The following is a 26,603-nucleotide window of genomic DNA, read 5'->3' as shown; positions in this document are numbered from 1 at the left end:
TCGGTCCTCACAATACTATGAAATGACATCATTACAATAAGTAAACACGTTTGGTGTTCACCAAAAGCCATGTGGCAGACTCCCCAAACATATGGAAGAAGGTACTCTGGTCAGATGAGACTAAAATTGAGCTTTTTGGCCATGAAGGAAAACGCTATGTCTGGCGCAAACCCAACACCTCTCATCACCCCGAGAACACCATCCCCACAGTGAAGCATGGTGGTGGCAGCATCATGCTGTGGGGATGTTTTTCCATCGGCAGGGACTGGGAAACTGGTAGGAATTGAAGGAATGATGGATGGCGCCAAATACAGGGAAATTCTTGAGGGAAACCTGTTTCAGTCTTCCAGAGATTTGAGACTGGGACGGAGGTTCACCTTCCAGCAGGACAATGACCATAAGCATACTGCTAAAGCAACACTCAAGTGGTTTAAGGGGAAACATTCAAATGTCTTGGAATGGCCTAGCCAAAGCCCAGACCTCAATCCAATTGAGAATCTGTGGTATGACTTAAAAGATTCCTGTACACAAAGCAGAACCTATCCAACTTGAAGGAGCTGGAGCAGTTTTGCCTTGAAGAATGGGCAAAAATCCCAGTGGCTAGATGTGCCAAGCTTATAGAGACATACCCCAAGAGACTTGCAGCTGTAATTGCTGCAAAAGGTGGCTCTACAAAGTATTGACTCTGCACGCTCAAGTTCTTTTTTTCTTTTTTTCACAATGAAAAATATTTTGCATCTTCAAAGTGGTAGGCATGTTGTGTAAATCAAATGATACAAACCCCCCCCAAAAAGCAATTTTAATTCCAGGTTGTAAGGCAACAAAATAGGAAAAATGCCAAGGGGGGTGAATACTTTCGCAAGCCACTGTACCTTTAAATGGTGCATTGTCCAAATCCACACTGATTGAATCCTGACCATAGGCTACGCTCAAAGTCCTAAGACTGAAGACTCCATCATCATCAGTACCCATCTCAGCCTCCTTCTCTAGAGTTATGGGGGGGGGGGATGGAGGGGGGGGGGTTTGCTCCTCCAAATTCACACACTCCACTCGGAGGAGATACTGAGTCTACACAGCAAATATACACATTTCTTCTGAATATTTTTCTAATAAAAAAATAATCATCCGAACGCGTGCCATTCTTTGTTCTGTAACGCCTATGCAGATACCTTATTTACAAAAAAAAAGAGCATCAATATTTATTCATTTTTAGCCAACTTTAATTTTTCACGATTCAGTCACTCAGATGTACAGCAGACAACATGGCTGCCAGGATACAGTCACTCAGACGTACAGCAGACAACATGGCTGCCGGGACAACAGTCACTCAGACGTACAGCAGACAACATGGCTGCCGGGACAACAGTCACTCAGACGTACAGCAGACAACATGGCTGCCGGGACAACAGTCACTCAGACGTACAGCAGACAACATGGCTGCCGGGACAACAGTCACTCAGACGTACAGCAGACAACATGGCTGCCGGGACAACAGTCACTCAGACGTACAGCAGACAACAGGGCTGCCGGGACAACAGTCACTCAGACGTACAGCAGACAACATGGCTGCCAGGACAACAGTCACTCAGACGTACAGCAGACAACATGGCTGCCAGGACAACAGTCACTCAGACGTACAGCAGACAACATGGCTGCCAGGACGGTTAAAGCAGTGTTCAAAACAACGTTCATTTATCAAAAATAAAATAAAAGTCTGACTCAAAAGAAAACATCCAGATATAACAGGAAGGAAGATATCTGATGGTACAAGACAAGACAGGATATACAGTGCATTCGGAAAGTATTAGGACCCCTTGACTTTTTCCACATTTAGTTACGTTACATTATTCTAAAATTGATTAAATTATATATTTTTATCATCATCAATATACACACACACACACACACACACACAATACCCCATAATGACAAAGCAAAAATAGGTTTTTCGAAATGTTTGCAAATTTATAAAAAAAATTTAAAGCAGAAATACCTTTTTTATTCAGTATTCAGACCCTTAAATTCAATTGATTGGACATGATTTGGAAAGACACGCAACTGTCTATATAAGGTCCCACAGTTGACAGTGCATGTCAGAGCAAAAACCAAGCCATGAGGTCGAACGGAGCGATCGGGGGAGAAGGGCCTTGGTCAGGGAGGTGACCAAGAACCCGATGGTTCCTCTGTGGAGATGGGAGAAGCTTCCAGAAGGACAACCATCTCTGCAGCACTCCACCAATCAGGCCGTTATGGTAGAGTGGTCAGACGGAAACCACTCCTCAGTAAAAGGCACATGACAGCCCGCTTGGAGTTTGCCAAAAGGCACCTAAAGACTCTGACCATGAGAAACAAGATTCTCTGGTCTGATGAAACCAAGATTGAACTCTTTGGCCAGAATGCCAAGCGTCATGTCCGGAGGAAACCTGGCACCATCGCTATGGTGAAGAATGGTGGTGGCAGCATCATGCTGTGGGGATGGTTTTCAGCGGCAGGGACTGGGAGACTAGTCAGGATCGAGGGAAAGATGAACGGAGCAAAGTACAGAGAGATCCTTGATGAAAACCTGCTCCAGAGCGCTCAGGACCTCAGACTGGGGCGAGGATTCACCTTCCAACAGGACAACGACCCTAAGCACACAGCCAAGACAACGCAGGATCTCCTGAGTGGCGCAGTGGTCTAAGGCACTGCATCGCAGTGCTAACTGTGCCACTAGAGATCCTGGTTCGAATCCAGGCTCTGTCGCAGCCGGCCGCGACCGGGAGACTCATGGGCGGCGCACAATTGGCCCAGCGTCGTCCAGGGTAGGGGAGGGAATGGCCGGCAGGGATGTAGCTCAGTTGATAGAGCATGGCGTTTGCAACGCCAGGGTTGTGGGTTCAATTCCCACGGGGGGCCAGTATAAAAAATAAAAAAATATATGTATTCACTAACTGTAAGTCGCTCTGGATAAGAGCGTCTGCTAAATGACTAAAATGTAAAATGTAATGTAAATGCAGGAGTGGCTTCGGGACAAGTCTCTGAATGTCCTTGAGTGGCCCAGCCAGAGCCCGGACTTGAACCTGATCGAACATCTCTGGAGAGACCTGAAAATAGCTGTGCAGCGATGCTCCCCATCCAACCTGACAGAGCTTGAGAGGATATGCAGAGAAGAATGGGAGAAACTCCCCAAATACAGGTGTGCCAAGCTTGTTGCATCATACCCAAGAAGACTCAAGGCTGTAATCGCTGCCAAAGATGCTTCAACAAAGTACTGAGTAAAGGGTCTGAATACTTATGTAAATGTCATATTTCTTTTTTTCTAAAAACCTGTTTTTGCTTTGTCATTATGGGGTATTGTGTGTAGATTGATGAGGGGAAAAAACTATTTAATCCATTTTAGAATAAGGCTGTAATGTAACAAAATGTGGAAAAAGTCAAGGGATCTGAATACTTTCTGAAATCACTGTATGCATTTGTTGTTTTACTTTGATTTATTTCTGTTGTACAGTTCATATTTAATATTCTACCTGCTGTATTGAAATAGGATTTAACTTTTGAAGTTTCCATTAAAACAAAAGCAGTGAGGGAGGAGAGGATGCACCAGTGGGTGGTGCCAGATTCTAACCAGCTCTGGTCACTAGAGAACAGAGAGATTCTCTAGACCAGTGGTTCTCAAACCTGGTCCTGGGGACCCAAAAGGGGGGCACATTTAGTTTTTTGCCCTAGCACTAGACTGCTGATTCAAATTATCAACTCATCAAGTTTTTAAAATCAGGTGTGGCGAAAAAATATTTTCTGTAGAGAAAAGAGGTTCTCTGATTCAGTTCATGTTGTAGATGAGGAGGTGTGTCCTCAATCCTCAATGTCCTCCCATTGGTCCTTCTCGTAGCCTTCATGTACATGGTGTAGAAGCATCCTCCGCCGGCTCTCACAGTATCTAGAAGAGAGAAGAGGTGTATTGGGCCTGATGTCGTAATGATGTCATTTTCTAATTCGGGGTTCAGCAGCGAAACTTGTAAAACCCGATTGTATTTGGTTCAGCCCGGGCCAGGTATAAAACCTGATTGTATTTGGTTCAGCCCGGGCCTGGTGTTCTAATCTGTTCCTGTTCATTATTACTTTTCATCCGAAATGAAACATTTTAATGTGAGATGGTAAAGCCTAGGAGGATGCAACACGTGATTGTATACAAATGTAAGCAAGGTTTGAAATGATTATGTTTTAGTCAAACATTATATCGGTTTGGTCTTCTTGAGGTCAAATTATTTGTAATTATGTTCCGGCCCCTCGAACATCCGCTCAACAAAAAAATTGTCTCGCGGCTGAATCTAGTTGATGATCCCTGCTGTGCAGAATAAAAAATATTCCAAAACATGCATCCTGTTTGGGGAAAATCCAATACAACACATTACTGAGTCCCACTCTCCATATTTTCAAGCATGGTGGTGGCTGCATCATGTTATGGGTATGATTGTAATCGTTAAGGACTGGGGAGTTTTTCAGGGTTAAAAATAAACGGAATGGAGCTAAGCACAGGCAAAATCCTAGAGGAAAACCTGGTTCAGTCTGCTTTCCAACAGACACTGGGAGTTTTATTCACCTTTCAGCAGGACAATAACCTAAAACACAAGGCCAAATATACACTAGAGTTGCTTACCAATAAGACATTCAATGTTCCTGAGTGGCCGAGTTACAGTTTTGACTTAAATCTACTTGAAAATCCACTTGAAGAGACAGAATCATTAGATCATTTGTTTTTGTATTGTCCATATGTAGCTTGTTTTTTGTTGCAGGTTCAGGAATTATTTCACCTAATTTTAACATTGTCAAAAGACTAGATGTTCAACTTAAAAACATGTTTTCCCATCTCAAAGAGGTTCAATAAAAAAAAATTACTGTAGTAAGCGCCTATTTAAAAAAATTAAATAATAACAAGACAGCTGTAATCACTGCCAAAGGTGCTTCTACAAAGTATTGACTCAGGGGTGTGAATACTTACGTAAATTAGATATTTCTGTATTTCATTTTCAATACATTTGCCAAAATTTCAAAAAACATGTTTTCACTTTGTCATTATGGGTGTAGATGGGTGAGAGCAATACATCTATTTAATCCATTTTGAATTCAGGAACACAAGAAAATGTGGAATATGTCAAGGGGCATGAATACTTTCTGAAGGCACTGTTTTTTTCGATGTTGAGTTCTGATATTTGGCAAGCGTGGTAAACAGTACAGAAGCAGCTCATCTTAGGGCAATGTGTCCAATTTGTCCTGATGGTGTCACAGTGGTCACACAGCTGGACCCTGGCAATGCAGTTGCAGCTTTAATTGTGAAGACGTAATTTAACAACCTACTGGTCTCTGTTACAACCAGGTAAAGACGTCTTCTTCATGACGATATCAAAACATCATGAGAAATACATTTTTCAGTTGAGAGGGCTTCTGTATCTTTCTCTGACCCACCTGTATTTGTCCTGTACTTTCTGCTTGATATCCTGCAAGGAATCCTGGGAAATGTCCCTCTCCAGGTATCCAGACAACGTCTCTGTACAGTTCTCCAGGTCCGCCTGGTTGTTCTGATGACATCATAACAACAAGTCAGCCTCGGTCAGTTAAGCCTTATTACCCCCACAAAAACAAATCCCATGACTGAAACTTAAGTCGATCTCAGATCGATTGTCTGGGGCCAAGTTAACCTCCCCTTTCATGTAAAGCCCATCATGCTTTTTAGGGAAAGAGGATCATGTTCATGTACTAAAATGTGAGTTTGACCAATTCCAGTCTCCTTGCTTAGGGGGTCCAGGGTCATGATCATTTTGATGCTTAAGGACTGAGAAGTTCGGGTGACTTTTTAAAAGGACATTCTACTAAAAAATGTATTAAAATAAATGGATACTGACACCATCTAAAATATCATTTCCACCTCCAGAAATTGGCCCAATAACATATTGGTAAAAATGATTTGAACATATTGGACCATGTGCATATAGCCTATGCATGGTTATACATATTATACCTTATGACCTGTAGCCCAACTGATGTAGCAGAGTGGTTATAAAATGTACATCAAGCTGAAGCATGAGGTTTGTCCATCTGCATTTACCCCATTGGACACAACATCCTGATTGGTATTATTGTTCATAATTTTATTACAAACATGAATATAAAAATAATTATCAATTATTATTCACTTTTTTTTGTTTCTATTACAAAGTATGTCACTGCCCCTTTAAGACGACACTGCCCCTTTAAGACGACACTGCCCCTTTAAGACGACACTGCCCCTTTAAGATCACAGCCGAGCCTAAACCATGCCAACTAAACATGGTAGTAATATAAAACTGGGATCTTTTTAAAACTGCTCGTCAGAATACATGTTTCCCTCCCTATGGCTCTCGCAACTTGAATGCGCCTCAAGAGGAATATTTATCTTGCATAGAACACATTTACATTACATTTTAGTCATTTAGCAGACGCTCTTATCCAGAGCGACTTACAGTTAGTGAGTGCATACATATATTTTTTTCATACCCCCCGTGGGAATCGAACCCACAACCCTGGCATTGCAAATGCCATGCTCTACCAACTGAGCTACAACCCTGCCGGCCATTCCCTCCCCTACCCTTGTGCGCCGCCCCATGGGTCTCCCGGTCGCAGCCGGCTACGACAGAGCCTGGATTCGAACCAGGATCTCTAGTGGCACAGCTAGCACTGCGATGCAGTGCCTTAGACCACTGCGCCACTCGGGACTAGGTAAACAAGTCGACTAGGTAAACAGGCCAACTATTCTACTATGGGGTTGTCTGGTTCAGTTCAATAACATTACAAGGCCAAAATAGTAGCAGTGGAAAGTTTCATCCTGAGCGATAAAGTAGAGGCTTTGAATGACTTTACCAGCAGCTACATTAGGTTCCACACCTCTGTCTGAGTCTTTACCAGCAGCTACAGTAGGTTCCACACCTCTGTCTGAGTCTTTACCAGCAGCTACAGTAGGTTACACACCTCTGTCTGAGTCTTTACCAGCAGCTACAGTAGGTTCCACACCTCTGTCTGAGTCTTTACCAGCAGCTACAGTAGGTTACACACCTCTGTCTGAGTCTTTACCAGCAGCTACACACCTCTGTCTGAGTCTTTACCAGCAGCTACAGTAGGTTACACACCTCTGTCTGAGTCTTTACCAGCAGCTACAGTAGGTTACACACCTCTGTCTGAGTCTTTACCAGCAGCTACAGTAGGTTACACACCTCTGTCTGAGTCTTTACCAGCAGCTACAGTAGGTTACACACCTCTGTCTGAGTCTTTACCGGCAGCTACAGTAGGTTACACACCTCTGTCTGAGTCTTTACCAGCAGCTACAGTAGGTTACACACCTCTGTCTGAGTCTTTACCAGCAGCTACACACCTCTGTCTGAGTCTTTACCAGCAGCTACAGTAGGTTACACACCTCTGTCTGAGTCTTTACCGGCAGCTACAGTAGGTTACACACCTCTGTCTGAGTCTTTACCAGCAGCTACACACCTCTGTCTGAGTCTTTACCAGCAGCTACAGTAGGCTACACACCTCTGTCTGAGTCTTTACCAGCAGCTACACACCTCTGTCTGAGTCTTTACCAGCAGCTACAGTAGGTTACACACCTCTGTCTGAGTCTTTACCGGCAGCTACAATAGGCTACACACCTCTGTCTGAGTCTTTACCAGCAGCTACACACCTCTGTCTGAGTCTTTACCAGCAGCTACAGTAGGTTACACACCTCTGTCTGAGTCTTTACCGGCAGCTACAGTAGGCTACACACCTCTGTCTGAGTCTTTACCAGCAGCTACACACCTCTGTCTGAGTCTTTACCAGCAGCTACAGTAGGTTACACACCTCTGTCTGAGTCTTTACCGGCAGCTACAGTAGGTTACACACCTCTGTCTGAGTCTTTACCAGCAGCTACAGTAGGTTACACACCTCTGTCTGAGTCTTTACCAGCAGTTACACACCTCTGTCTGAGTCTTTACCAGCAGCTACAGTAGGTTACACACCTCTGTCTGAGTCTTTACCAGCAGCTACAGTAGGTTACACACCTCTGTCTGAGTCTTTACCAGCAGCTACACACCTCTGTCTGAGTCTTTACCAGCAGCTACAGTAGGCTACACACCTCTGTCTGAGTCTTTACCAACAGCTACAGTAGGCTACACACCTCTGTCTGAGTCTTTACCAGCAGCTACACACCTCTGTCTGAGTCTTTACCAACAGCTACAGTAGGCTACACACCTCTGTCTGAGTCTTTACCAGCAGCTACACACCTCTGTCTGAGTCTTTACCAGCAGCTACAGTAGGTTCCACACCTCTGTCTGAGTCTTTACCAGCAGCTACAGTAGGTTACACACCTCTGTCTGAGTCTTTACCAGCAGCTACAGTAGGCTACACACCTCTGTCTGAGTCTTTACCAGCAGCTACACACCTCTGTCTGAGTCTTTACCAGCAGCTACAGTAGGCTACACACCTCTGTCTGAGTCTTTACCAGCAGCTACACACCTCTGTCTGAGTCTTTACCAGCAGCTACAGTAGGTTACACACCTCTGTCTGAGTCTTTACCGGCAGCTACAGTAGGCTACACACCTCTGTCTGAGTCTTTACCAGCAGCTACACACCTCTGTCTGAGTCTTTACCAGCAGCTACAGTAGGTTACACACCTCTGTCTGAGTCTTTACCGGCAGCTACAGTAGGTTACACACCTCTGTCTGAGTCTTTACCAGCAGCTACAGTAGGTTACACACCTCTGTCTGAGTCTTTACCAGCAGTTACACACCTCTGTCTGAGACTTTACCAGCAGCTACAGTAGGTTACACACCTCTGTCTGAGTCTTTACCAGCAGCTACAGTAGGTTACACACCTCTGTCTGAGTCTTTACCAGCAGCTACACACCTCTGTCTGAGTCTTTACCAGCAGCTACAGTAGGTTACACACCTCTGTCTGAGTCTTTACCGGCAGCTACAGTAGGCTACACACCTCTGTCTGAGTCTTTACCAGCAGCTACACACCTCTGTCTGAGTCTTTACCAGCAGCTACAGTAGGCTACACACCTCTGTCTGAGTCTTTACCAACAGCTACAGTAGGCTACACACCTCTGTCTGAGTCTTTACCAACAGCTACAGTAGGCTACACACCTCTGTCTGAGTCTTTACCAACAGCTACAGTAGGCTACACACCTCTGTCTGAGTCTTTACCAACAGCTACAGTAGGCTACACACCTCTGTCTGAGTCTTTACCAACAGCTACAGTAGGCTACACACCTCTGTCTGAGTCTTTACCAGCAGCTACAGTAGGCTACACACCTCTGTCTGAGTCTTTACCAGCAGCTACAGTAGGTTACACACCTCTGTCTGAGTCTTTACCAACAGCTACAGTAGGCTACACACCTCTGTCTGAGTCTTTACCAACAGCTACAGTAGGTTACACACCTCTGTCTGAGTCTTTACCAGCAGCTACAGTAGGTTACACACCTCTGTCTGAGTCTTTACCAGCAGCTACACACCTCTGTCTGAGTCTTTACCAGCAGCTACAGTAGGTTACACACCTCTGTCTGAGTCTTTACCAGGAGCTACACACCTCTGTCTGAGTCTTTACCAGCAGCTACAGTAGGTTACACACCTCTGTCTGAGTCTTTACCAGCAGCTACACACCTCTGTCTGAGTCTTTACCAGCAGCTACAGTAGGTTACACACCTCTGTCTGAGTCTTTACCAGCAGCTACAGTAGGTTACACACCTCTGTCTGAGTCTTTACCAGCAGCTACAGTAGGCTACACACCTCTGTCTGAGTCTTTACCAGCAGCTACAGTAGGTTACACACCTCTGTCTGAGTCTTTACCGGCAACTACAGTAGGTTACACACCTCTGTCTGAGTCTTTACCAGCAGCTACAGTAGGCTACACACCTCTGTCTGAGTCTTTACCAGCAGCTACACACCTCTGTCTGAGTCTTTACCAGCAGCTATAGTAGGCTACACACCTCTGTCTGAGTCTTTACCAGCAGCTACACACCTCTGTCTGAGTCTTTACCAGCAGCTACAGTAGGTTACACACCTCTGTCTGAGTCTTTACCAGCAGCTACACACCTCTGTCTGAGTCTTTACCAGCAGCTACAGTAGGTTACACACCTCTGTCTGAGTCTTTACCAGCAGCTACAGTAGGTTACACACCTCTGTCTGAGTCTTTACCAGCAGTTACACACCTCTGTCTGAGTCTTTACCAGGAGCTACACACCTCTGTCTGAGTCTTTACCAGCAGCTACAGTAGGTTACACACCTCTGTCTGAGTCTTTACCAGCAGCTACACACCTCTGTCTGAGTCTTTACCAGCAGCTACAGTAGGCTACACACCTCTGTCTGAGTCTTTGCCAACAGCTACAGTAGGCTACACACCTCTGTCTGAGTCTTTACCAGCAGCTACACACCTCTGTCTGAGTCTTTACCAACAGCTACAGTAGGCTACACACCTCTGTCTGAGTCTTTACCAACAGCTACAGTAGGTTACACACCTCTGTCTGAGTCTTTACCAGCAGCTACAGTAGGTTACACACCTCTGACTGAGTCTTTACCAGCAGCTACAGTAGGCTACACACCTCTGTCTGAGTCTTTACCAACAGCTACAGTAGGCTACACACCTCTGTCTGAGTCTTTACCAGCAGCTACACACCTCTGTCTGAGTCTTTACCAACAGCTACAGTAGGCTACACACCTCTGTCTGAGTCTTTACCAACAGCTACAGTAGGCTACACACCTCTGTCTGAGTCTTTACCAGCAGCTACACACCTCTGTCTGAGTCTTTACCAACAGCTACAGTAGGCTACACACCTCTGTCTGAGTCTTTACCAGCAGCTACAGTAGGCTACACACCTCTGTCTGAGTCTTTACCAGCAGCTACACACCTCTGTCTGAGTCTTTACCAACAGCTACAGTAGGCTACACACCTCTGTCTGAGTCTTTACCAACAGCTACAGTAGGCTACACACCTCTGTCTGAGTCTTTACCAGCAGCTACACACCTCTGTCTGAGTCTTTACCAACAGCTACAGTAGGCTACACACCTCAGTCTGAGTCTTTACCAACAGCTACAGTAGGTTACACACCTCTGTCTGAGTCTTTACCAGCAGCTACAGTAGGTTACACACCTCTGTCTGAGTCTTTACCAGCAGCTACAGTAGGCTACACACCTCTGTCTGAGTCTTTACCAACAGCTACAGTAGGTTACACACCTCTGTCTGAGTCTTTACCAGCAGCTACAGTAGGTTACACACCTCTGTCTGAGTCTTTACCAGCAGCTACAGTAGGCTTCACACCTCTGTCTGAGTCTTTACCAGCAGCTACACACCTCTGTCTGAGTCTTTACCAACAGCTACAGTAGGCTACACACCTCTGTCTGAGTCTTTACCAGCAGCTACACACCTCTGTCTGAGTCTTTACCAACAGCTACAGTAGGCTACACACCTCTGTCTGAGTCTTTACCAGCAGCTACACACCTCTGTCTGAGTCTTTACCAGCAGCTACAGTAGGTTCCACCTCTGTCTGAGTCTTTACCAGCAGCTACAGTAGGCTACACACCTCTGTCTGAGTCTTTACCAGCAGCTACAGTAGGCTACACACCTCTGTCTGAGTCTTTACCAGCAGCTACACACCTCTGTCTGAGTCTTTACCAGCAGCTACAGTAGGTTCCACCTCTGTCTGAGTCTTTACCAGCAGCTACAGTAGGTTACACACCTCTGTCTGAGTCTTTACCAGCAGCTACAGTAGGTTACACACCTCTGTCTGAGTCTTTACCAGCAGCTACAGTAGGTTACACACCTCTGTCTGAGTATTTACCAACAGCTACAGTAGGTTACACACCTCTGTCTGAGTCTTTACCAGCAGCTACAGTAGGTTACACACCTCTGCCTGAGTCTTTACCAGCAGCTACACACCTCTGTCTGAGTCTTTACCAGCAGCTACAGTAGGTTCCACCTCTGTCTGAGTCTTTACCAGCAGCTACAGTAGGTTACACACCTCTGTCTGAGTCTTTACCAGCAGCTACAGTAGGTTACACACCTCTGTCTGAGTCTTTACCAGCAGCTACAGTAGGTTACACACCTCTGTCTGAGTCTTTACCAGCAGCTACAGTAGGTTACACACCTCTGTCTGAGTCTTTACCAGCAGCTACAGTAGGTTACACACCTCTGTCTGAGTCTTTACCAACAGCTACAGTAGGTTACACACCTCTGTCTGAGTCTTTACCAGCAGCTACAGTAAGTTACACACCTCTGTCTGAGTCTTTACCAGCAGCTACAGTAGGTTACACACCTCTGTCTGAGTCTTTACCAGCAGCTACAGTAGGTTACACACCTCTGTCTGAGTCTTTACCAGCAGCTACAGTAGGTTACACACCTCTGTCTGAGTCTTTACCAGCAGCTACACACCTCTGTCTGAGTCTTTACCAGCAGCTACAGTAGGTTACACACCTCTGTCTGAGTCTTTACCAGCAGCTACAGTAGGTTACACACCTCTGTCTGAGTCTTTACCAGCAGTTACACACCTCTGTCTGAGTCTTTACCAGCAGCTACAGTAGGTTACACACCTCTGTCTGAGTCTTTACCAGCAGCTACAGTAGGTTACACACCTCTGTCTGAGTCTTTACCAGCAGCTACAGTAGGTTACACACCTCTGTCTGAGTCTTTACCAGCAGCTACAGTAGGTTCCACCTCTGTCTGAGTCTTTACCAGCAGCTACAGTAGGTTACACACCTCTGTCTGAGTCTTTACCAGCAGCTACAGTAGGTTACACACCTCTGTCTGAGTCTTTACCAGCAGCTACAGTAGGTTACACACCTCTGTCTGAGTCTTTACCAGCAGCTACAGTAGGTTCCACCTCTGTCTGAGTTGAGGCTGCTGTGGTGCTCATTATAGACTATTTAATTCCCTTCATCTGAACATCGGAGTTTCATCAACAACCTCCTGCATGTCAGTTCAGTGCACACAGCGTAACAGAGAAAATAACATATTTGAGAATACATTTATTTGTAAATCTATTTAGTAGAACAGACATGCTTCTCCCTGTATTAGGCCGTCTTCTCCAAACCAGCAGATCTACACCGATCTCAAAAAAACACCTCTCCACAATCCATATGACGGATGCAGTGATAGAGAATTTGAATCCCTGCATTCACCACCACAGCAGGGTCGTGTTCATAATTTGTCCAACAGGAAATCCTTGTTTCCACTGCACAACTTTTTGCTACCACATGCCCCAAGTTCTTATTTTTTGTCACGTGCACAAGTACAGTGAAATGCATTTCTTGCTCTTTCCCTACAATGCAGTAATCACAATCCCTTAAAAGACCTTTGCTTGAAAAACTAGAAAAAAGCGGCAATAGTACAGTTTGTCCATCTTGTTACGCTATAGCCAGTATATGCTTCCTCAAAATAGTCAGAATTAATATAATATAACTCAAGAAATGTCATGAATTTTGACGTTTTTGCAGAGGAGATCTTAGTCGCAAAATATTACATCGAAGATGTTTGGTGCATTATTTCTCAATGAAAAAATATGCACGAAAACAAGTCGTCTCTCGTTGAATGACAAAGACTTTATTGAAGAATCCCTACTGCTGACCAATCACCGACGAAGGGGCATAGACTTCGGCTACTGACTTCGGCTTGTCGTGTGCCCGAACAGCTGAAAAAACCCTCACCGAAAGTCCAAAAACAAACAAAAACGTCACAAAATGTCATGATAATATATGCACAAACTCTTCCGAACTGTTTCAGCTGGGAAGCATGCGGACGCCTTTATCCAGATAGTTAGAGTTAGCTATAGGATTAGGGTTCATACCGTACTCTACCTCAAAGATGATGGACTGGTTGTTTTTCTTGAGGTAGAAGGGTTAGCTAGCTACCAGGGTTAGAGTTAGCTATAGGATTAGGGTTCATACCATAGTGTACCTCAAAGATGATGGACTGGTTGTTTTTCTTGAGGTAGAAGGGTTAGCTAGCTACCAGGGTTAGAGTTAGCTATAGGATTAGGGTTAATACCATAGTGTACCTCAAAGATGATGGACTGGTTGTTCTTCTTGAGGTAGAAGGGTTAGCTAGCTACCAGGGTTAGAGTTAGCTATAGGATTAGGGTTAATACCATAGTGTACCTCAAAGATGATGGACTGGTTGTTCTTCTTGAGGTAGAAGGGTTAGCTAGCTACCAGGGTTAGAGTTAGCTATAGGATTAGGGTTAATACCATAGTGTACCTCAAAGATGATGGACTGGTTGTTCTTCTTGAGGTAGAAGGCGAAGACGTATGTGAACATGAGCGTGGAGCGACACTGACACAGCACGTCCACGGCCTTCTTCAGGAACTGCACCTCGATCCAGGACATGTTGTGCTGCTGCATCTCATCCATCTTGGCCTTGATCCCGGCGTACAGCTTGTGCTCGAAGCGGAGCGACTGCATGTGGTTCATGTAGCGGTTGCAGTAGAACAGGTACCGCTGCAACATCGCTCTGGAGCGCTGCAACGCACAAGCCTTCACTTAATTACAGTAGTAGTAGTAGTAGTAGTAGTAGTAGTAGTAGTAGTAGTAGTAATAGTAGTAGGCTAGTACTAGTGATCAACGTTCCCTCTAAACTGCGTGCGGGCGCAGTAGCCCAGAGACTCCAGAATAAATATCAGTCCACGGAGAGAAGCACGAGATTGAACTTCATTGAACTTCCTAGTTTTCCTCTTTCGTTAACACTATCAAAGTTTCCCTCCACTGTGGGAATTGTGATCGAATCAATGCAAAATTAGCTACTTTCAATGCAACATACCGCAACCAAAACGACCTACGCAAGAGATTTTGTTGTAGGCAGAACGCAGTGGAGTAGGATTCTATTGAGCACTACTCAGCCCTTACTCTGCAGACCGGTACCCCATAACCAATCAGAGCTGCAGGAGGCCTATATGCAAATAGACCATTGCCATATATGGATCTGGATCGTATATATTTAGATCATGCATTCTATTGTACTAGGTTCTGATTTAGAGATTTTTCTGATGTATTTTCTTGCACGATCATGTGACATATGCAATTATCATTGGAATAGAAACCAGGTGTGTTCCGACAATTTCCACTGATGATTTCATCTTTCATTTAGGCACTTTACACTGCTCAAAAAAATTAAGGGAACACTAAAATAACACATCCTAGATCTGAATGAATGAAATAATCTTATTAAATACTTTTTTCTTTACATAGTTGAATGTGCTGACAACAAAATCACACAAAAATTATCAAATGGAAATCAAATTTATCAACCCATGGAGGTCTGGATTTGGAGTCACCCTCAAAATTAAAGTGGAAAACCACACTACAGGCTGATCCAACGTTGATGTAATGTCCTTAAAACAAGTCAAAATGAGGCTCAATAGTGTGTGTGGCCTCCACGTGCCTGTATGACCTCCCTACAACGCCTGGGCATGCTCCTGATGAGGTGGCGGATGGTCTCCTGAGGGATCTCCTCCCAGACCTGGACTAAAGCATCCGCCAACTCCTGGACAGTCTGTGGTGCAACGTGGCGTTGGTGGATGGAGCGAGACATGATGTCCCAGATGTGCTCAATTGGATTCAGGTCTGGGGAACGGGCGGGCCAGTCCATAGCATCAATGCCTTCCTCTTGCAGGAACTGCTGACACACTCCAGCCACATGAGGTCTAGCATTGTCTTGCATTAGGAGGAACCCAGGGTCAACAGCACCAGCATATGGTCTCACAATGGGTCTGAGGATCTCATCTCGATACCTAATGGCAATCATGCTACCTCTAGCGAGCACATGGAGGGCTGTGCGGCCCCCCAAAGAAATGCCACCCCACACCATGACTGACCCACCGCCAAACCGGTCATGCTGGAGGATGTTGCAGGCAGCAGAACGTTCTCCACGGTGTCTCCAGACTCGGTCACGTTTGTCACATGTGCTCAATGTGAACCTGCTTTCATCTGTGAAGAGCACAGGGCGCCAGTGGCGAATTTGGCAATCTTGGTGTTCTCTGGCAAATGCCAAACGTCCTGTACGGTGTTGGGCTGTAAGCACAACCCCCACCTGTGGACATCGGGCCCTCATACCACCCTCATGGAGTCTGTTTCTGACTGTTTGAGCAGACACATGCACATTTGTGGCCTGCTGGAGGTCATTTTGCAGGGCTCTGGCAGTGCTCCTCCTGCTCCTCCTTGCACAAAGGCGGAGGTAGCAGTCCTGCTGCTGGGTTGTTGCCCTCCTACGGCCTCCTCCACGTCTCCTGATGTACTGGCCTGTCTCCTGGTAGCGCCTCCATGCTCTGGACACTACGCTGACAGACACAGTAAACCTTCTTGCCACAGCTCGCATTGATTTGCCATCCTGGATGAGCTGCACTACCTGAGCCACTTGTGTGGGTTGTAGACTCCGTCTCATGCTACCACTAGAGTGAAAGCACCGCCAGCATTCAAAAGTGACCAAAACATCAGCCAGGAAGCATAGGAACTGAGAAGTGGTCTGTGGTCACCACCTGCAAAACCAGTCCTTTATTGGGGGTGTCTTGCTAGTTGCCTATAATTTCCAGCTGTTGTCTATTCCATTTGCACAACAGCATGTGAAATTTATTGTCAATCAGTGTTGCTTCCTAAGTGGACAGTTTGATTTCACAGAAGTGTGATTGACTTGGAGTTACATTGTGTTGTTTAAGTGTTCCCTTTATTTTTTTGAGCAGTGTATATTCTTTGGGTACCATGATGTTTCAATAAACATCTTGATTTTGCATTCAAGCCTCCGTTTTGGATAGATTCCTTTTTTCAACAGTGTGTGGGTCTCCATCTCGTCCAGTATTCTTATTTTGACTCCTACTCCTGCACCTGGAACAGACACTTTTCAGTAGTAAGGACCTTAAAAGAGCGCAGATGGCCTCTGATCATTCATATATGGATCTGTGCCATTTACTTTGAACTGGACTGTGTTTACAGCATGAGCGGTCGTGAGTAGATGCGCTTGTTTTGAGATCAAATCGAGAGCTGCATGTAGCCAGCCACGTGTACACATTTAGTTCATATCCTTTGCTAGTTAGTGAGTTATTATCCCAGTTATAGATCATTTGTTCATATCCTTTGCTAGTTAGTGAGTTATTATCCCAGTTATAGATCATTTGTTCATATCCTTTGCTAGTTAGTGAGTTATTATCCCAGTTATAGATCATTTGTTCATATCCTTTGCTAGTTAGTGAGTTATTAGCCCAGTTATAGATCATTTGTTCATATCCTTTGCTAGTTAGTGAGTTATTATCCCAGTTATAGATCATTCATTCATATCCTTTGCTAGTTAGTGAGTTATTATCCCAGTTATAGATCATTTGTTCATATCCTTCGCTAGTTAGTGAGTTATTATCCCAGTTATAGATCATTTGTTCATATCCTTTGCTAGTTAGTGAGTTATTATCCCAGTTATAGATCATTTGTTCATATCCTTCGCTAGTTAGTGAGTTATTATCCCAGTTATAGATCATTTGTTCATATCCTTTGCTAGTTAGTGAGTTATTATCCCAGTTATAGATCATTTGTTCATATCCTTTGCTAGTTAGTGAGTTATTATCCCAGTTATAGATCATTTGTAGTCAGCAATAAGGGAGTGATTGCTTCCTACAAGAAAACATGTACATTTCTAGACATCTTTGAAAAGCGAGTCAGGTAAAGAGCTTTTTTTTTGTCTTAAAGGGGCAGTGCTGTATTTTGAGACAGGCTTGAATAAGCGAAGTAGCCAATAGGCAGAGGGTAGCATAATGTCTGATTCTCTGTAATAATGGTATGGGAATAATGATGCATTTTATTTTGTAAAGTGGTTTCTTGCATCAAACAACACAACATTTTAAGTCACCTCCTTATCTGAAGGACAAGTGGATAAACAGGTTAATGTCAAGCCCTGCATGTTTTGTTCTAAAGTCTCATGGAATGTAGCCCTACATTGAACACCACACATTGGCTGCTACTGTAGGCTGAATGATAGAACAGCTATTTCCACGTTAAAATATTTTATGGGATGCATTTTCTCCATAGTTTTTGATGGTAGGCCACTCTGGTAGGCCTACATTATGATCAAATAGCCACAGTAGCCTACTTGACCACTGTCTGAAACTGTAACTTAAAGCGGGTCCAGCCTCAGTGTTCACAGTAAACGCCCGCTCACAACGTTCAAGTTTGCACTCAGCAGACCTGACATTTGCTCAGTGCCGATAAGAATTAGAGGGAACATCGCTAGTAATAGTAGACTAGTACTAGGCTAGTAATAGCAGCAGCAGCAGAATAGTAGTAGCGGAAGTAGTAGTAATAGTAATATTAATATTAGTAATAGCAGTAGTAAGTCATAGTAGTAGTAGGCTAGTAATAGCCATAGCAGTAGTACTATTAGTAGTAGTAGTAGCAGCAGTAATAATAATAGTAGTAATAATAATAATAGTAGTAGTAATAATAGTAGTAGTAATAATAGTAGTAGTAATAGTAGTAGTAGTAATAGTAATAGTAGTAATAATAATAATAGTAGTAGTAATAATAATAGTAGTAATAATAATAGTAGTAATAATAATAGTAGTAGTAAAAGTACTAGTCTTCTAAATGACGTAAATGTAATGTAGTATTAGTCCCAGAATGGCCAGATAATAACCTCCTGAGAGTCTCTGGCTGCCTTGGCATCGTCTTCATTGTAGCGATTGCAGTTGTACCTGCAGGACAACATCATCATAGCAAGATGCATTTCAATCACTTCCTTATCTCTGCTGTGTGCGATTTCCTCCCTACCCACCATGTTGAGCAGTGTGGCTCACTGGGCCCCAGACAGACCTAACAACTCGTGTGTGTGTTCATTTTGGCACTCTTTAAGATTTAGTCTAGTCTTAATCATTTTGACTGAAATATCATTAAGTCTTACAAAAATTTGACTAATTTGAATAATGGTTTAGTCTTGTTATTGTCAACTAAATGCCCTTTCATTTTAGTCCCATCACATTGGTATTGCCTCATTAACTATAGTAAACATAAATCACTGACTTCCATGTGAACAAACATACATATCCTTGTCCTGCCAACATATTGTTCTGCATAACATCCTATTCTTCCCAACAGTAAAAATATGACCAACATATACACAGTCTACAAAACATTGGGAACACCTGCTCTTTCCATGACATAGACTGACCAGATGAATCCAGGTGGAAGCTATGATCCCTTATTGATGTCACCTGTTAAATCCACTTTAATAGTGTAAATGAAGGGGAGGAGATGGGTCAAAGTAGGACTTTTAAGCCTTGAGACCATTGAGACATGGATTGTGTATGTTTGGCATTCGGAGGGTGAATGGGCAAGACAAATGGGGTATGGTAGTAGGTGCCAGGAACACCGGTTTGTGTGTGTCAAGAACTGCAACGCTGCTGGGTTTTTCCCTTTCAAAAGTTTCCTGTGTGTATCAAGAATGGTCCACCACCCAAAGGACATCCAGCCAACGTGGGCCAGCGTCCCTGGGGAACGCTTTCTACACCTTGTAGAGTCCGTGCCCCAACGAATTGAGGCTGTTCTGTGGGCAAAAGGGGGTGCAACTCAATATTAAGAAGGTGTTCCTAATGTTTTGTACACTCAGTGTATAGAGAATAAAATTATACAAGAATGATCTGGCCATGTAAATTCTTAATTCAGCCTACATATACTGAATAAAAATATAAACGCAACATGTATAGTGTTGGTTCCATGTTTCATGAGCTAAAATCAAAGAAAATGTCAATTCGCACAAAAAGCTTATTTCTCTCAAATGCTGTGGACAAATTTATTTACATCCCTGTTAGTGAACATTTCCCCTTGACAAGATAATCCATCCACCTGACAGGTGTGTCATATCAAGAAGCTGATTAAACAGCATAATCATTACACAGGTGCACCTTGTGCTGGGGACAATAACAGGCCACTCTAAAATGTGCAGTTTTGTCACACAACACAATGCCACAGATGTCTCAAGTTTTGAGGGAGTGTGCAATTGGCATGGTGACTCCAGGAATGTCAACCAGAGCTGTTGCCAGAGAATTGAATGTTAATTTTTCTACCATAAGCCGCATCAAACATTGTTTTAGAGAATTTGGCAGTGCGTCCACCTGGCCTCACAACCGCAGACCACGTGTAACCACGCCAGCCCAGGACCTCCACATCCGGCTTCTTCACCTGCGGGATCGTTTGAGACCAGCCACCCAGACAGCTGATGGAACTGTGGTTTTGCACAACCAAAGAATTTCTGCACAAACTGTCAGAAACCATCTCAGGGAAGCTCATCTGCATGCTCGTCATCCTCACCAGGGTCTTGACCTGACTGCAGTTTAGTGTCGTAACAGACTTCAGTTGACAAAGGCTCACCTTTGATGGCCACTGGCACACTGGAGACGTGTGCTCTTCACAGAATATCGGTTTCAACTGTACAGGGCAGATGGCAGCAGTTTGCTGATGTCAACGATGTGAACAGAGTGACCCATGGTGGCAGTGGGGTTACGATATCGGCAGGCATAAGCTACGGACAACGAACACAATTGCATTTTATCAATGGCAATTTGAATGCACAGAGATACCGTGATGAGATCCTGAGGCACATTGTCGTGCCATTCATCCTCCACCATCACCTCATGTTTCAGCATGATAATGCACGGCTCCATGTCGCAAGGATCTGTACACAGTTCCTGGAAGCTGAAAATGTCCCAGTTCTTCCATGGCCTGCATACTCACCAGATATGTCACCCATTGAGCACGTTTGGGATGCTCTGGATTGACGTGTACGACAGCGTGTTCCAGTTCCTGCCAATATCCAGCAACTTTACAGCCATTGAAGAGGAGTGGGACAACATTCCACAGGCCACAATCAACAGCCTGATCAACTCTATGAGAAGGAGATGTGTCGCACTGCATGAGGCAAATGGTGGTCACACCAGATACTGACTGGTTTTCTGATCTGTGACCAACAGATGCATATCTGTATTCCCAGTCATCTGAAATCCATAGATTAGGGCCTAATGAATGTATTTCAATTGACTGATTTCCTTATTTGAACTGTAACTCAGTCAAATCTTTTAAATTGTTGCGTTTACATCTTTGTTCAGTGTAGAACTTTGAATTGGAATTCCCTTGTTCGGTTACATGTAGTCTCTTTCTATAGTGTTTTCTATACATTCCCCCCCATCTCTTTCTATAGTGTTTTCTATACATTCCCCCCCATCTCTTTCTATAGTGTTTTCTATACATTCCCCCCATCTCTTTCTATAGTGTTTTCTATACATTCCCCCATCTCTTTCTATAGTGTTTTCTATACATTCCCCCCATCTCTTTCTATAGTGTTTTCTATACATTCCCCCATCTCTTTCTATAGTGTTTTCTATACATTCCCCCCATCTCTTTCTATAGTGTTTTCTATACATTCCCCCATCTCTTTCTATAGTGTTTTCTATACATTCCCCCCATCTCTTTCTATAGTGTTTTCTATACATTCCCCCCCATCTCTTTCTATAGTGTTTTCTATACATTCCCCCATCTCTTTCTATAGTGTTTTCCATACATTCCCCCCATCTCTTTCTATAGTGTTTTCTATACATTCCCCCCATCTCTTTCTATAGTGTTTTCTATACATTCCCCCATCTCTTTCTATAGTGTTTTCCATACATTCCCCCCATCTCTTTCTATAGTGTTTTCTATACATTCCCCCCATCTCTTTCTATAGTGTTTTCTATACATTCCCCCATCTCTTTCTATAGTGTTTTCTATACATTCCCCCCATCTCTTTCTATAGTGTTTTCTATACATTCCCCCCCATCTCTTTCTATAGTGTTTTCTATACATTCCCTCTGTCTCTTTCTATAGTGTTTTCTATACATTCCCCCCCATCTCTTTCTATAGTGTTTTCTATACATTCCCCCCCATCTCTTTCTATAGTGTTTTCTATACATTCCCCCCATCTCTTTCTATAGTGTTTTCTATACATTCCCCCATCTCTTTCTATAGTGTTTTCTATACATTCCCCCCATCTCTTTCTATACATTCCCCCCATCTCTTTCTATAGTGTTTTCTATACATTCCCCCATCTCTTTCTATAGTGTTTTCTATACATTCCCCCCATCTCTTTCTATAGTGTTTTCTATACATTCCCCCCCATCTCTTTCTATAGTGTTTTCTATACATTCCCCCATCTCTTTCTATAGTGTTTTCTATACATTCCCCCCATCTCTTTCTATACATTCCCCCCATCTCTTTCTATAGTGTTTTCTATACATTCCCCCCCATCTCTTTCTATAGTGTTTTCTATACATTCCCTCTGTCTCTTTCTATAGTGTTTTCCATACATTCCCCCCATCTCTTTCTATAGTGTTTTCTATACATTCCCCCCCATCTCTTTCTATAGTGTTTTCTATACATTCCCTCTGTCTCTTTCTATAGTGTTTTCTATACATTCCCCCCATCTCTTTCTATAGTGTTTTCTATACATTCCCCCCATCTCTTTCTATAGTGTTTTCTATACATTCCCCCCATCTCTTTCTATAGTGTTTTCTATACATTCCCCCCCATCTCTTTCTATAGTGTTTTCTATACATTCCCCCCCATCTCTTTCTATAGTGTTTTCTATACATTCCCCCCCATCTCTTTCTATAGAGTTTTCTATACATTCCCCCCATCTCTTTCTATAGTGTTTTCTATACATTCCCCCCCATCTCTTTCTATAGTGTTTTCTATACATTCCCCCCATCTCTTTCTATAGTGTTTTCTATACATTCCCCCCCATCTCTTTCTATAGTGTTTTCTATACATTCCCCCCATCTCTTTCTATAGTGTTTTCTATACATTCCCCCCCATCTCTTTCTATAGTGTTTTCTATACATTCCCCCCATCTCTTTCTATAGTGTTTTCTATACATTCCCCCCATCTCTTTCTATAGTGTTTTCTATACATTCCCCCCCATCTCTTTCTATAGTGTTTTCTATACATTCCCTCTGTCTCTTTCTATAGTGTTTTCTATACATTCCCTCTGTCTCTTTCTATAGTGTTTTCTATACATTCCCCCCATCTCTTTCTATAGTGTTTTCTATACATTCCCTCTGTCTCTTTCTATAGTGTTTTCTATACATTCCCCCATCTCTTTCTATAGTGTTTTCTATACATTCCCCCCATCTCTTTCTATAGTGTTTTCTATACATTCCCTCTGTCTCTTTCTATAGTGTTTTCCATACATTCCCCCCATCTCTTTCTATAGTGTTTTCTATACATTCCTCCCCATCTCTTTCTATAGTGTTTTCTATACATTCCCCCCATCTCTTTCTATAGTGTTTTCTATACATTCCCCCCCATCTCTTTCTATAGAGTTTTCTATACATTCCCCCCATCTCTTTCTATAGTGTTTTCTATACATTCCCCCCATCTCTTTCTATAGTGTTTTCTATACATTCCCTCTGTCTCTTTCTATAGTGTTTTCTATACATTCCCCCCATCTCTTTCTATAGTGTTTTCTATACATTCCCCCCCATCTCTTTCTATAGTGTTTTCTATACATTCCCTCTGTCTCTTTCTATAGTGTTTTCTATACATTCCCTCTGTCTCTTTCTATAGTGTTTTCTATACATTCCCCCCATCTCTTTCTAAAGTGTTTTCTATACATTCCCCCCATCTCTTTCTATAGTGTTTTCTATACATTCCCCCCATCTCTTTCTATAGTGTTTTCTATACATTCCCCCCATCTCTTTCTATAGTGTTTTCTATACATTCCCCCCATCTCTTTCTAAAGTGTTTTCTATACATTCCCCCCATCTCTTTCTATAGTGTTTTCTATACATTCCCCCCATCTCTTTCTATAGTGTTTTCTATACATTCCCCCCATCTCTTTCTAAAGTGTTTTCTATACATTCCCCCCCATCTCTTTCTATAGTGTTTTCTATACATTCCCCCCCATCTCTTTCTATAGTGTTTTCTATACATTCCCTCTGTCTCTTTCTATAGTGTTTTCTATACATTCCCTCTGTCTCTTTCTATAGAGTTTTCTATACATTCCCCCCATCTCTTTCTATAGTGTTTTCTATACATTCCCCCCATCTCTTTCTATAGTGTTTTCTATACATTCCCCCCCATCTCTTTCTATAGTGTTTTCTATACATTCCCCCCCATCTCTTTCTATAGTGTTTTCTATACATTCCCCCCATCTCTTTCTATAGTGTTTTCTATACATTCCCTCTGTCTCTTTCTATAGTGTTTTCTATACATTCCCCCCCATCTCTTTCTATAGTGTTTTTTATACATTCCCCCCATCTCTTTCTATAGTGTTTTCTATACATTCCCCCCATCTCTTTCTATAGTGTTTTCTATACATTCCCCCCATCTCTTTCTATAGTGTTTTCTATACATTCCCCCCCATCTCTTTCTATAGTGTTTTCTATACATTCCCCCCCATCTCTTTCTATAGTGTTTTCTATACATTCCCTCTGTCTCTTTCTATAGTGTTTTCTATACATTCCCCCCCATCTCTTTCTATAGTGTTTTCTATACATTCCCTCTGTCTCTTTCTATAGTGTTTTCTATACATTCCCTCTGTCTCTTTCTATAGTGTTTTCTATACATTCCCCCCCCATCTCTTTCTATAGTGTTTTCTATACATTCCCCCCCATCTCTTTCTATAGTGTTTTTTATACATTCCCTCTGTCTCTTTCTATAGTGTTTTCTATACATTCCCCCCATCTCTTTCTATAGTGTTTTCTATACATTCCCCCCCATCTCTTTCTATAGTGTTTTCTATACATTCCCCCCATCTCTTTCTATAGTGTTTTCTATACATTCCCTCTGTCTCTTTCTATAGTGTTTTCTATACATTCCCTCTGTCTCTTTCTATAGTGTTTTCTATACATTCCCCCCATCTCTTTCTAAAGTGTTTTCTATACATTCCCCCCCATCTCTTTCTATAGTGTTTTCTATACATTCCCCCCATCTCTTTCTATAGTGTTTTCTATACATTCCCCCATCTCTTTCTATAGTGTTTTCTATACATTCCCCCCATCTCTTTCTAAAGTGTTTTCTATACATTCCCCCCATCTCTTTCTATAGTGTTTTCTATACATTCCCCCCATCTCTTTCTATAGTGTTTTCTATACATTCCCCCCATCTCTTTCTAAAGTGTTTTCTATACATTCCCCCCCATCTCTTTCTATAGTGTTTTCTATACATTCCCCCCCATCTCTTTCTATAGTGTTTTCTATACATTCCCTCTGTCTCTTTCTATAGTGTTTTCTATACATTCCCTCTGTCTCTTTCTATAGAGTTTTCTATACATTCCCCCCATCTCTTTCTATAGTGTTTTCTATACATTCCCCCCATCTCTTTCTATAGTGTTTTCTATACATTCCCCCATCTCTTTCTATAGTGTTTTCTATACATTCCCCCCATCTCTTTCTATAGTGTTTTCTATACATTCCCCCCCATCTCTTTCTATAGTGTTTTTTATACATTCCCCCATCTCTTTCTATAGTGTTTTCTATACATTCCCTCTGTCTCTTTCTATAGTGTTTTCTATACATTCCCCCCCATCTCTTTCTATAGTGTTTTCTATACATTCCCCCCATCTCTTTCTATAGTGTTTTCTATACATTCCCCCCCATCTCTTTCTATAGTGTTTTTTATACATTCCCCCATCTCTTTCTATAGTGTTTTCTATACATTCCCTCTGTCTCTTTCTATAGTGTTTTCTATACATTCCCCCCATCTCTTTCTATAGTGTTTTCTATACATTCCCCCCCATCTCTTTCTATAGTGTTTTTTATACATTCCCCCATCTCTTTCTATAGTGTTTTCTATACATTCCCTCTGTCTCTTTCTATAGTGTTTTCTATACATTCCCTCTGTCTCTTTCTATAGTGTTTTCCATACATTCCCCCCATCTCTTTCTATAGTGTTTTCTATACATTCCCCCCCATCTCTTTCTATAGTGTTTTTTATACATTCCCTCTGTCTCTTTCTATAGTGTTTTCTATACATTCCCCCCATCTCTTTCTATAGTGTTTTCTATACATTCCCTCTGTCTCTTTCTATAGTGTTTTCTATACATTCCCTCTGTCTCTTTCTATAGTGTTTTCTATACATTCCCCCCATCTCTTTCTATAGTGTTTTCTATACATTCCCCCCATCTCTTTCTATAGAGTTTTCTATACATTCCCCCCCATCTCTTTCTATAGTGTTTTCTATACATTCCCTCTGTCTCTTTCTATAGTGTTTTCTATACATTCCCCCCCGTCTCTTTCTATAGTGTTTTCTATACATTCCCCCCATCTCTTTCTATAGTGTTTTCTATACATTCCCCCCATCTCTTTCTATAGTGTTTTCTATACATTCCCCCCCGTCTCTTTCTATAGTGTTTTCTATACATTCCCTCTGTCTCTTTCTATAGTGTTTTCTATACATTCCCCCCATCTCTTTCTATAGTGTTTTCTATACATTCCCCCCCGTCTCTTTCTATAGTGTTTTCTATACATTCCCCCCCATCTCTTTCTATAGTGTTTTCTATACATTCCCTCTGTCTCTTTCTATAGTGTTTTCCATACATTCCCTCTGTCTCTTTCTATAGTGTTTTCTAT

General features: G+C 42.8%; 1 protein-coding gene across 2 annotated transcripts in view; it reads right to left on the bottom strand.

Moving 5' to 3' along the window:
* Positions 1-1,185: 1,185 nt before the first annotated feature.
* Positions 1,186-26,603, bottom strand: part of LOC311134939 (E3 ubiquitin-protein ligase arih1-like) — a 63,346-nt gene continuing 37,928 nt past the window's right edge. For both annotated transcript variants that reach the window (XM_084168705.1, XM_084168706.1), the window contains 4 exons: positions 18,644-18,701; positions 14,233-14,493; positions 5,443-5,555; positions 1,186-3,916 (listed from right to left, as the gene is read on the bottom strand). In XM_084168705.1, the coding sequence (XP_084024831.1) occupies positions 3,832-3,916; positions 5,443-5,555; positions 14,233-14,493; positions 18,644-18,701 (517 nt within the window). In that variant the 3' untranslated portion in view covers positions 1,186-3,831. The remainder of the gene's footprint in view (positions 3,917-5,442; positions 5,556-14,232; positions 14,494-18,643; positions 18,702-26,603) is intronic.

Source organism: Coregonus lavaretus (assembly GCF_964263955.1).
Source record: "Coregonus lavaretus genome assembly, chromosome: 9".
Classification (NCBI taxonomy): domain Eukaryota; kingdom Metazoa; phylum Chordata; class Actinopteri; order Salmoniformes; family Salmonidae; genus Coregonus; species Coregonus lavaretus.
The sequence above is the reverse complement of the archived record's forward strand: the minus strand, read 5'-3'. Positions and strand labels throughout refer to the sequence as shown.